Source organism: Mandrillus leucophaeus, unplaced genomic scaffold (genome assembly GCF_000951045.1).
Source record: "Mandrillus leucophaeus isolate KB7577 unplaced genomic scaffold, Mleu.le_1.0 Scaffold20, whole genome shotgun sequence".
Taxonomy (NCBI): Eukaryota; Metazoa; Chordata; class Mammalia; order Primates; family Cercopithecidae; genus Mandrillus; species Mandrillus leucophaeus.
Window position 1 is genome coordinate 6,551,639 of NW_012102032.1, and position 13,345 is coordinate 6,564,983.

The 13,345-nt window shown below is 40.7% G+C and overlaps 1 protein-coding gene across 3 annotated transcripts in view; it reads right to left on the reverse strand.

The window, feature by feature from the left end:
- PCTP (phosphatidylcholine transfer protein) overlaps positions 1 to 8,429 on the reverse strand; it is a 74,895-nt gene extending 66,466 nt beyond the window's left edge. For all 3 annotated transcript variants that reach the window (XM_011979241.1, XM_011979242.1, XM_011979243.1), the window contains exon 1: positions 8,188 to 8,429. In XM_011979241.1, the coding sequence (XP_011834631.1) occupies positions 8,188 to 8,328 (141 nt within the window). In that variant the 5' untranslated portion in view covers positions 8,329 to 8,429. The remainder of the gene's footprint in view (positions 1 to 8,187) is intronic.
- Positions 8,430 to 13,345: the final 4,916 nt, after the last annotated feature.

Below are 13,345 nucleotides of genomic sequence, written 5' to 3' on the forward strand. Positions count from 1 at the left end.
TGAAAAGTAAGCATTTTTCATCAAAGTAAAGCAGTTCTAATGGCAGAAGTCAAAGCTGCAGCTGCTGCTGGGAAGTATGTGCCAAGACTCTACAAAGAAAGACAGTTGGCTAAATCTGATTAAACATGTAAGACCTCTCTAAGAAAACGTGATAGGTCTAATCCCTAAGGGTTGCACACAGCTGGGTAAAATACTGATAGCTGATATTTACTGAGTATATACTGAATAGCAGGCACAGATCCAAGTGCTTTTACATGGATTATCCCACTTAATCCAAATAATGATATGAGGTATGGACCATCAGTAAACCCACTTTTCAGACAGGAAAACTGAGGCTTAAAGATGTTCTGCAAAATTTCCAGAAAAGGCACATTTATAAAGACAGGAACCTCCATTCAGCACTGCCCCCGATTCACCCGCTGGTTCACTCCAGATGTTGGTATGGTATTATGTCCAAGCATTCTGAATGCCTATACCCTTCCCTACAAGTCACCTCTCTTCTCAAGGGATTCCCAAGGCTGAATGAAATATTGGTGTTTTGTTTCATTAATAGCCACCTGTGTAATTGTCATACAGCAATCTGGTGAAAGACAGAGTGAGAGCATAAAGCTTGGCTTATATCTGGAGACAGAAGGGAGGCATCTTACTCCTTGCTCTCCCCTTCTTCCACCAAATCTGAACCTTGAGACCAGCATTCTCGTATGGCCTCATACCCACAGACTTATCCTAAGAGAGAAAAGCAAGGAGAGGGAAAACCTGAGGCTCTAACTTATCTATCCAGTTGCACACTCAAGGGAGACAGAAATGAAGGAGCTGGCCTTGGTCTATGGTGGGAAGTAGAATGCCACAGATGGGTGTCCTGGAGACATGGTGGCCCTGCCCACAATTAAGTTTCAGCTCCGTAAGTGACCAGGGCTCAAGAATTATCCTATCAATCACGCTGGTAATCAGAAGGGTGACAGAAAGGAGCAGAACAGTTTTACAATCCTGAAGTAAAGTGGTTCACGATGCTAACTGGGGAAATAGAAGTAGGGATTTCACATCTATAGAGTGACATCTGTTCTCCTGTGAGTGGAATCTGTGTTTCTCTCTAAAGGCCAAACTTTCTCTCAGCCCAGCCTGCAGTTTTTCCCATCTTGCTGGCCTTTTGAGTATTTTAGTAGGTCAAGAGCACAGGAAAGAGCAGTCCCTGGGAAAGTACTGTCTGCTCCTCACCAAACTCTTTGATTAGAAGCCCTATTCAAGGACAAAAACACAATTTAGGCTGTCCCTTCTCACAGTGCCAGGCATTTAGATTTAAAAACTTAATAAGTCAAGCCATCAGCCAGAGTTTTTCAGTCCAACATTTATTTTTTCTAAATTGAAGCTGTGAGCCTCTGAGCGCTGGTTTCACCCTCTACAGGCATGCTGCAGTGGTTAATGGCATAGTAACGAAGCCCAAAGCTCCTGCAAGGCCTGCCTGCAGATCACTGGAAGAGCTTTTCTAAGTGATCCATGACCCTTCTCCCAGGAGAACTTCTCAGCACTGCTCAGGGCACCACATTTACTCCCGAGTAGCCACTCACTTAAACATCAGGGAGAGGGAGTCCTAAGATGGATGTTGCTTTTTTTTAAGACATTTTTTGGTCTCACTTTCACCTTTCAATTTCCATTGCATCTCATCTCTAGGGTATTCTACTGCCTCTGACTTTAGCTCTCAATGTCAGAACTGCCTCAGCACCATGCTAGATGCTCCCCATCCACCAGTGGTTCTCCAGGTGTGGTTCCTGGACCAGTAGCCTCAGCATCACTCAGCAGCTGGTTAGAAATATAATGCACAAAAAAAGAAGAGTATCTATCTATACACACACATACATGAACATAGAACATATTCATTGATAAGAATGTGGGTTACATTCATTGATGAGTGTGATTAGAATATATATACACACACACATATACACATGTGTATATATTCATATATATGTGTATATATATACACATACTGTATTTTCCACATATATATACACATATATGTGTGTGCATATCTCAGTTTCCTCATTTGCAAAACCAGGATAATACTTACCTTTCAGAGTTGTTGAGACGATTGTATGAAATATTTACAATATATATATTCTATATAGAATGTATAGAATATAGTCTATATAGAATACATAGAATATATATATTCTATATAGAATACATAGTATATGCACACATGCTTGTGTGTGTATATACACATATGTGTGTGTATATATGTGTGTCAATATATTCTCATGCACACTCAATACATGCTTGTGTGTATATACACACACATATATGTGTGTGTGTGTACACATATATATCTAAATGCACACTCAATGCATGCTCAAGTTTGAGATTCTAACACACACTCAGTTTGAGAACCATTCTGCCATGTATCATTTCGTTCAATCCTCTCAACGACCCTGAAAGGTAAGTATTATCCAGGCTTTGCAAATGAGGAAACTGAGATTTCAAAATGAAAAAGTAACTGATTAATATCACCTGGCCAGTAAGTGGGGCCTGGCCCCTGGCTACTCTTTAATCTTATATCCACTCCAGTCCTGTGGGCCTCCTGGCTCCTCCTGGAAAATGAGGCAAGGTCAGCCTAGCTGAGGGACTAGCATCCAGTGTTCCCTCTATCTCAGTGGCTTAAAAGCCAGCATGCTCATATGAATCTCCTGATAAGCTTATATATAGATATGTGTGTGTATATATACACACACACACATTCATAATACACACACACGTGTGTAAAAAATGGTTTATTATGAAAGATTTCAAACATACACAGAAGTAGAGAGGACAAAATAATTAACCCCTATGTGAAGGGGAGTCTATCAAAAGGACCACCCAAGCCTCACCGTAGACCAGTTAAACCTGAATCCCTAAGGTAGAGCTTGGTATTGTTTGTAAAGCTCTCTCAAGTGATTCCAATCTGCTTGAACTTTGAGAAACACTCTCAGATTCATTTCTCCTCCAGATATTTGCATTATTCAAATTGGCCAAATGTTACCTCCACAGGGAGCCTTTCTGGACTCCCTTATCTGAAACACATCACATCACCCCTGGCTACCCTGCCATGCTATCTCTCTATCCCTTTATCTCGCTTTATTTTCTTTATAGCATTTTCTTTAAAGCACTTTATAGTATTTCCCACTGGACATTTCATCATATACTACGGGCTTATTCTCATCAATGAATATGATCCATGTTCAAGTAGTTCATTCATTGAAGCAGCAGCACCACGTTCCTCCTTCACCACTTATCCCCAGGGTCTGCGAAGACAGTAGCACATGGGAGGCAGTTGATGAACAGCTCCCAAATGAATGAATGAATGATAGAGGAACAGAGCTGAAAGTCTCACACAGGACTATCTGACCCCAAAATCCATGCTTTTCCCACAATACCCATGGCAGCCCTGGTCTAGTTTTGCTTTAGCTGCCGGAAACAGAATGTAGTTCTTGTCTTGAAGCAAGCTGTGTATTTAGTACTGAGTTTATCATAGTAGACTGTTCATGTTAGTTACTAGTTATGAGGTCTTATATGGCTCGCTCAACAACTCTGAATCTTATTTCCATTTGTAAAGTAAGCCCATTCTTGCCTATCTTCCACATCTGTTTAGAAGGATAAATGAAAACTTATAGGACAGCATTTATAATTTGTAGCATCAAATAAAGTTATTATCATTACAATATTGAGAAGAAATAAGAGAGGAAGGAAACAGAGTAGGCAAAGAAAGGAGAAGTAGAGGAAAAAGATGATGGTGTTGGGCAGCATGGCTTAGAAGTAACTTTCCAGTCCAAAACTTTGTGATTTAATAGAAAAATAGAAAGCAAAAAAAAATTATCAAAATTTTGTACATCAAATGTTGTACATCAAAATTGCCCACTTGTCCAAGAACAGGATTCAGAATCATTTGTGTCTACTAAATAAAGGATACAATTCTATTATTTTTATTTTAAAATACAATTTGCTACATTGAAATCTCTTTTAAGAGCCTCTACTTCTTTCAGTCTTTTAAAAACACATAACAGTAACTTTGTTACAGCATCATTTAAATCATGGTCACAATTTTCTTTTTCTCTATCCTTGTTTCAAATCCTGTTCAAGAGCCCCAAGAAGTCACATAGCTTTGGCCTTAGGTTGGCCACCTCTATGCTGACTGTGGGAAGCAAAGCAAAGGGTCATCACAACCAGCTCGTACCACACAGTAGCAAGCATGCTATGCACAATTGGGTCCTTAAAGGACCATCAGTCCAGCCAATGCCCATAACTTCAAAACGAAGCCACGAGAATCTTCAGGGGAGCAACTCTATCTTAGATCCATTTCCATAGATGGAAATCTGACCCACTGCAGATCCTCAATAAAGGCTGAATGAAGTATATAAACAAATGGTCTCTGGTCTCCTTTCTAAATACTGTATTTGTGATATTATGAGCTACATATATAAAATATATACCTATACATATATGTGTGTATATAAATATATAATTTACACATGTGTGTATACATATGTGTTGGGTGTGTGTGTGTATTGGACATAGAGTATACACACATACCCACATACATACTCCAGTACTGTACATCCAATATACACACACACACACATATAGGTTTCTATCCACTGTTCCTGGTTCATAACTTTCATAGCCCTTGCTATAGTCTTTTGTATGTTGGTGCATTTTAGGTCTCAGGAGTTGAGCCAAGAGTTGTAAGACCTTCATCCCAGGGAGGGTCCTGCCCCATACCCTGGAAGAAGGAATGCTGCATGGAGAGGCCTGAAGAATCTGGACAGGCCTTCTTGGCTTTCCCCAATCAGTCTATTAATATGAGCTCAGACCCTTTCTGTCCAGTCACATTTCAACACTGTTGTCCATGCTTCAGTCATGCCTAGCCAATGAAGTTTCCATAAAAGGCCCAAGAGGACGGGGTTCAGAGAGTTTCTGGATAGCTGAACTCAAAGAGGTTCCTGGAGAGTGACGCATCCAAGGAGGGCATGGAAGTTCCAAGACCCTTCCCCCATACCTCATCTTATGCATCTGTATCCTTTGTAATATCCTTTATAATAAACCAGTAAACGCAAGCAAGTGTTTCCCTGAGTTCTGTCAGCCTCTCTAGTAAATTAATTGAATCCAAGGAGAGGGCCATGGGATCCCCTATTTATAGCCAGTTGGTCAGAAGCACAGGTAAAACAACCTGGGGCTTTCAACTAGCATTGCAAGTGGCAGGGAAGAGGGGGTTAATCTTGTGGGACTGGGACCTCAACCTATGGGATCTGACACTATTTCCAGGTAGGTAGTGTCAACACTGGACAGGAGGACACCTAGGTGATGTCCACTGCACAACTGACTGCTTACTTGGTGTTTGGGGAGAAATCCTCAGACATTTGGTCACAGGAGTCTTCTGTGCTACTGTGTTGTCGGTGATGTTGAGATAATGAAAAAAACACAGTTTGAGTTTTATTCTCCAACACAATACTGTACCTCCAATAATGAGGACTCACCCTCCTAAAATGGTCCAACCCACATGCGGGAAGCTTTATTAGAAAAAGAGCATGTGTGGCTTGGGCAAAGAGTAGGGGCTTCATGGGCAGATGGACTTGGATCTAAATCCCAGTTTCATTCACCACTTCTTAGCCATGTGCCTTGCATATGTCACTGACTTTCCCTAGACCTCAACTGCCTTGTCTTTATACAGGGAAGATGGCACAGTGGTCTGGGCTGGCTAGAGGAGAAGATGCCAGGTCTATGGACAAGTAATGGAAGAGAATGATGGAAATGTGAGTTGAGACCAAATTAGTTCAGTGTACCCACCAGGCAGCATTTGCCTTCTGTTTGGAGAGGCAATGTAGGAGCATGTTAAAGGCACAGAGCTGGAGGCAGACAGCTGGGCTTGGATCCTAGCTGGAATGTTGAGCAACCAACTTAACCTTTCTATGCAATCATTTACATATAGGTAAAAAGGTGATCATCATAGCACCTTATCATAGAGTTGATGCAAGTATTGAGTAAATCAATACTTCCAAAACACTTAGCACCTGAATTATAAGAAATCACGCAATAAATGTTAGCTATTACAGTGATGATTATTACTATTTCTGCAATCAATAGGCCACTGAAAAGGTAGTGATAAGATCACTGCTTCTCAGATGTTTGATTGCATTGTAAGGTGTAGGATAGACAAGAGCAGAGAGATGGTAGGCCAAGAAACTAGTTAAGAGGTCACTGCAATTCTAAGCGAGGGGTGCTGAGTACCCAAAGTTGCAAAGATAAAGAAAAGAAAATGGGAGGAAATAAGTCAGATGCTAGATATGTCTGAGCAGTTGAATCAACAAAACTTGGCCAAAGTCTTGATGTGGCTGGTAAGAAAAATGGAATAGCAGAGAAGATAAAAGAATTTTGTCTGACTGGGTGTGGTGACTCATCCCTGTAATCCTACCACTTTGGGAGGCTGAGGGCTAAGGCAGGAGGATTGCTTGAGCCCAGAAGTTCAAGACCAACCTGGGCAACATAGCAAGGCCTCATCTCTAAAACATAAAAAATAAAAGAAAGACTTTGTCTGAAAATGTATCAATTTTCAAACTAAGGTGCCTTTTAAAGTTATCCTAAGAAACTAATTCTGTCTTTTCTAGATTGTGAGCTCTTGATCATCTTGTTATACCCAATGGTCCTTGTACACAGCAAGTATTCAGAGTTTCTTGAGTGAGTAATCCATCAAGATATAACATCTGTATACAGAAAAAAAGTAAATACGGCGCTTATCCACTTGTAGTATCTGCTGTGTTCTGGATTATGAAAAGGCCAGCCGTACTAATTTGTAAGTATTCAAAGTAGCATGTTTTATAGTCCCACTAACTGGAGAGGGACGGACTGCCTCCAAAGGAAATATGTATGTATTTAGACAAGAAAATTATTCATAATACCTATATTCTCCATTTATTTAGAGTAGGATTTCTCAACCTTGGCAATATTACAATTTGGGACTGGATAATTCTTCCCTGGGAGAGGTAGGGGGTCACTATCCTGTGCATTGTAGAGTTATCTACAGCTATCAAATTTTCACACATATCTGACAGATTGGATTTGAACCCCCTAACAACCCTGCAATGAGGCAAGCAAGGTTTTCATTCCTGTTTAACAGGTGAGCAACTTCTAAATATTGCAAACGTTTGTTTTCTGTTTTAAAAGATAAAAATACTATATTTGATGTAAACAAAAATGCAATTGCCTAAAAAGGCAACCACATGTTTGACATTCACAAGATCATGAACCCTCCAATCCCACCTCTGGTATTCACTTATCTGGGCCCTTTCAGGAGTGACTTCACCCTCGAGGCCTGTTGCTTTCACCTATGAAACTTGGTGTTTAACCAGGTGAGCATGAGGTATCCTCCTAACTCTAACACTATAATACCCTGATCCTGTATTAGGAAACTTCAATTTCACCCACATTGCCTGCAGGCGACTTTTAACCTACTTGCCATGCTGCGACTCTTACACAAAGCAACTGATGACAAGCCTTGGATGACAGGCCTCACGGGCAATGCCTTCCACCTGGATGGCTACCTGGTTGCAAAGACTTTAACAACCAATCCCATTTCTCCTACATTTTTACTCCTTCTGCCTGAAGCTTCGGACTCAACTTACCAAGTGCAACTAGGAAGGAAGGGGCAACAACCAAAAGAAACCAGTCACTAAAATAGCAGGGCCCTTCTCGGCAACCCCCGACACTCACCACCCTGCACATCCAGTCCTTTTAAAGTTCTGTTTCTTTTCCTCCTATATCCAAGCCCCAAGATACCGTCCCTCCCCCACCCCCAGACCCCCATATGCCACGCATTGGAGAGTGAGGATCAACGTCCCTTGCAGACCTGTGCACGGGCCTAGGAACCAGCTTACCCACGTTTCAACTGTCATTAACTTCTAACTAACTACATGCCCCACGGGGCCTGACCTGAGGCTGAACTCCTATGACTTTCCAACTCCCCTGGATCTGCACGCAGTCACTTGGAGGCACCGCCCCTGCGCTAGCTCCAGGGCTTGAGACAGGGTCGGGGCGGAGCTCTCCCTGAGCCGGAGAAGACCCGCCCCTGTCCCTTCCGCGACTGCCGCCCCGCGCTCCCTGCGGGGAGGTCGACCCCGGCGCATTCTAGGCCCCGCGGTGCTCCAGCGGGTTGGCCGCTACCTGGTCCAGCAGCCGGTAGATGCTGATGCCCGAGGTCTCCACTAGAAGCTGCCAGTCGGCCCCGGCCAGAGCGGGCTGCTGGAGCTCGGCGCAGGCCTCCCGGAACTGCTCCCCCGAGAAGCTGCCCGCGGCCAGCTCCATCCTTCCGCAGTCCGGGCTCCTCCGCCTGGAGGACAGGCCGCGGACACCCTTGTTGTGGGCCTCGGGGCGGGGCGACCGAGCGACCCCAGCGTCATTGACAGGAAACTGAGGAGGAGGCGGGGCCTAGACTGGAGGAGCGGCCTGAGGGTGGGGCCCTGGAGGGGCGGGCCTAGAAAAGTGGGCGGGACTGAGCAAGGAGTGAGGAGGATAGACAAGAAGTAAAAGGAGAAAAATTGGACTTGATGTGGGGAAGGAAGGAAGAGCTAGAGAAGTGAGGAAGCTTTCAGAGGGAAGGGAAAAGGAAGAGGAAGGGAGACAGTGATGTCACCTCAAAAACACCTCCTCAGTAGCCCATCTCATACTCCCTGTTACCCCCATAATCTACAGAGCTGTTTGAGTGTCTCTCATTTACCTTTCTGAATAAAGTAAAGAAAGCCTATTTGGTAGACGTGAGAGGAGAGGTGGGCAGAGTAGAAATGCTGGAAAAATCCGAAGGGGTCAAATGCCAGAACTGTATTTCAATATAATTTCTCTTCTTTCTGCTATACATTTTAAAACATTATTCTGAGACAAGGTCCATTGGATTCACTAGAAGACTCAAGGGGTTCATGACACCAAAACAGTTTAGAAACCTAATCCATCATGGATCTACCAGGTTGTTGCCACCCTAGAGGGTAGAAACTGATCAGAAATGTGTCATACTAGGTGTCATACACCTATGATTTCTGCAACTTGCATAATTTAGCTCACTGTGCAACTCAAACATCTTCCTGTTTCTTTGAAGTCCCTTGGGTAATACTGTATTTCCCATCAGCAGACTGTACTACCTGACTTTGAATAAAGTAGGTCGTTTAAACATCAAAACGATGTAACAGCCACATGAGTGCCAATAAACTCTGAAAACTCATGTTTCCTAATCTGTAAAATGGGTCAAGAATTGTGCTACCAGTTACAGCTGAGGAGGTGGTTGGACAAGGAATAATTTTGCACAGTGCCTGTCCAAGGAAATGTTCAATAAAAATTTCCACTTGTTTTGCATTACTGTATTGAAATGTTTTTCTTTCCTTACTTGAAAGAAAGTTGATGGCAAACTCTTCATTTATGCGAATTTCCAGTCAGGCAAATGATCACATTTGGCAGCGTCCTTAGTTAGACACAGCTGAGATAAATAATTGCTTTTCTCAAGTCAGTCCTGGTTCTGTTTTGTTTTATAGGTGTGGAAAGAGACATGTGAAATTTTCCTAGACTAAATGCACAAAAGTTTAGACTTGACATACTTTCCAACTGTTTTATAATGCCTTGTCGATTTTCTATGTTTTGTAAATCTATATTTTATTTAAATAGAAATTCATTGCTTGAAAAAGCAATTGTGTAAAAAAACCTATTGGCTATGAAGTATTTTCAAGTATCTTCAAGGAATACATTGTAAAGGTTTGATTTGATAAAGCTGTATTGCTGTATAGCAATAGACTAATGGAGACAAGCATAACAGCACAAACGACATCATGCAAGATATAAGGCATACAATTCAAATTGTATTTATTATATGTGTTTAAAAGTGTGTTGCCTGTTAAACTCAGGAGAAAAATAAATATACCCTTGAATATGCTGAGATTTACACTCAATTATTTTATTACAGTTAATGAAAGAATAATGTTAGGAAATATTTTATGGTATCTCTAAAGTCTAAACACAGCTTGGAAAGGGATCCAAGAAGGCCTGTTCTTGAGCAATTGCCTTAATAGCCTGTTTCCTTTGTGAAAAAAAAAACTCTGAAAGAACTTCTGGCAAAATGGCAGCTGATGCTCCTGGCTTCAAACATGGAAATGTTGGTGAAAACGTGTTGAAAATAGTTGTAAATACATAACTTAGCTGAAAAGTGAAAAAGGGTACTTCCAGGTTTCAGCAAGGGAAGAGAGAATGAAAGTCAGCGACACCAGCTCCTGGATATTCTTAGAATGGATGACTGGTCCTCACCCCACCTCCCCATGCAATGTTTCCCCGTGGAAGAACTTCCATTAGGGAAATATGTTTGGCCTTACTCATCTGCTCAACTCCTACTCTGGAGAAGATGAGTGATTTAAATGCAGTCATGCATTGCTTAACAACAGGGATATATTCTGAGAAATGTGTCATCAGGCAATTGCATCCTAAAGCATACATCATAGAGTGCACTTACACAAACCCAGATGGTGGAGCCTACTACATATGTAGGCTATATGGTACAGCCTCTTGTTCCTGGGCTACAAACCTGTACAGCAGGTTACTGTATTGAATACTGAAGGCAATTGTAACACAATGGTATTTGTGTATCTAAACCTAATTAACATAGAAAAGTAAAATAAAAATATGGTGCTATAATTGTAAGGGACCATCACCATCTATGCAATCCAACATCGACCAAAATGTTATTATGGTATGCATGACTATAGTTGATGAGTTTGGGAGAAGGGACTACTGGTCATATCTAGATCAACCCTTCTGGCTCTTCCTTTTTGGCAACTGTCTACTTGTAGAAAATATGCATTCTCATCTGCCCTAGGTTATATAGTAGACTCAAGAGGACAGGCTCTGACACCAGAATCCAGGTTTCCTAATGATGCCTGTGCCTGGAGGGCAAGTTTGATTATAGGCAGAGTGTTATAATTCTATTGTTGCCAAAAACCCAAGCCCTGTTCTCCAAGCAGCTTTATTTGTAATAATAGTGAAATGCTGATCCATTGTCTGATTAGCATCTACCTTTTATTTGATTCAGAATGCAAGTGGGGAAGAGAAGAGCATTGACTTTGAAAAATAACTAAGTAGACCCTCCATAAATAGAAAATATAGTTATTAAAATTAAAAACTTAGAAGAAAGGTAAAAGAGTTGCCCTACCACAGTCAAGAGAGATCAGGGAATAAGAAAGTAGCTGTGGTGAGTAAATTCCCCAGGAAGCAGAACAAAGGTATAAAGAAACGGAAAACATGAAAGAGTAATTAAGAGACATGAAGGACACATTGAAAAGGCCAAACACTTCTGACTGAAGCCCCATAAGTAGAGAATAAAGAGGCCAGGGGATGGGATGGGTGGGGTAGAATACAGAAATAAAAAGGCATATATAAAAATAAAGTAGAACTAAAGTTCTAACCTACAGAAACCGGGAACAAGGGAGGGCAAGGTCAGAGTTGTGTTTAGGAGGCAGATGCAAGATATTAACTTCAGTGGTGTTTAGTTTAACTGTGCATATTAAACTTTAAGGATATGAACTCTCAAAACTCAATGATAAAAACAAAACTACCCAATAAAAATAGGTTAAAAAAATGTAAACACACACTTCACCAAAAAATATATACTGGTGGCAAATAAGAATATGAAGAGATGCTCAACAACGTCAGTCAATAGCGTCCTGTAAATTAAAATCACAATGAGGTGCCACTATAGCTATTTTAGAATAGCTAAAATTAAAAAGACTAATCAAAGCAAGTGTTGGCAAGGATGCTGAGGAACTAGAACTCTCACACATTGCTGGTAAAAATGAAAACAGTACAAATGCTTTGAAAAACTGACAAATTTTTAAAAAGTTAAACATACACTTACCATACAATCCAATCATCATACTCCTAGGTATTCACCCAAGAGAAAAAAATAAAGCATTGTCCAAACATTGACTTGTACACAAGTGTTCATGGAAGCTTTATTTGTATTAGCCCAAAACTGGAAACAACCCAAATGACCTTTAATGGGTGAATGGATAAAACAAGTTGTGATATATTCACCAATGCAGTACAATTCAGTGTGTGTGGGGGGGGGTGGGTGTGTGCAGGTGGGTGTTCCTTGCTCTGTCCATTAAAATGATCTGGTAGGCTAGAAGCATTGGCACATCATTAGCATTGAGCAGACCTGTGGCCCAGTTCTTGGCTTCTATATATCATTGTCTACTAAAAGGTTCTTGGAAAAAAGACTAATTCTAGAACTGGGGCAGGGAACTTCTAAAGTAAGCCTAAAACATGTTGTGCCTGTGAATAAGGAGATGTTCAAAGACAATTAGAGTTATGTCAAAAAGATATGGTAGTTGACTTGAAAGAGTTCCCATTCTCCAAATTTTGGGAAATTTGAGATCACAAAGAATAGTTACAGTAATGGATTATAAAATACTGAATTTATAAAGAAATCCATGTGTCCACAGTGTTACTCAATTTTTTAAAAAGTAGGGAAGAAAAATAGGGAAGGCAGAGAGGAGAAAAGCTTTTTCTTTAGAAAAGAATGCCAAAACATTCAGGTAGAAAGAGTGTCAAAATTTGAAAACTTGCATTCTTTGACCCCCATATGAATATAATTAATAGATTTAGGCAAGGATCATAAATGGATGCTGCAACCACTGGGTGGAAGGGCATGCAGATTAGACTTTTCATTTGATTGCAAAGCATCACTTGTTGATTACTTACTACTTACAGACAGGAAAGTGTAACTTTATAATGGGAAGATCTAGTGGTTGCCACCTTAACCAAGTTATCAATTGCATCACAAATAGTGGGACAACTGACATCACAGACTCCCTGAGGTGATGCAATATCATCTAAACATTTTTGCTAAAATGTCTAACTTGTAACTAATCATAAGACACCAATCGGATAAATCCAGTAAGTGGAACATTTCTCAGAATAACTAGTAAAACAAGTCAATATGAAAGAAACTATTCTAAAAGTCAAGGGAAATAACAATTATGTGTCATGCGTAAATCTTGAATCACGGATTAGGAAAAAGCCATTAAAAGGCATTTCTGGGATAATTGGGGGTATCTGTTTATGCACCACTTTTAGAAAATATTATAAAACTATTGTTAACTTTGTAGGTGTAAAAAATATTATTGTGGTTGAGTGGAAGAATGTTCTTATTCTTGAGAAATGAATGCTGAATCATTTAGGGGTGAAGCAGCATGATACTTGCATCTTACATTCAAATGGTTCCACTGGAAAAAAGTGTGATTGATACATAGACAGAGAAGCAAAAGTGACAAAACTAAATAACTGATAAATT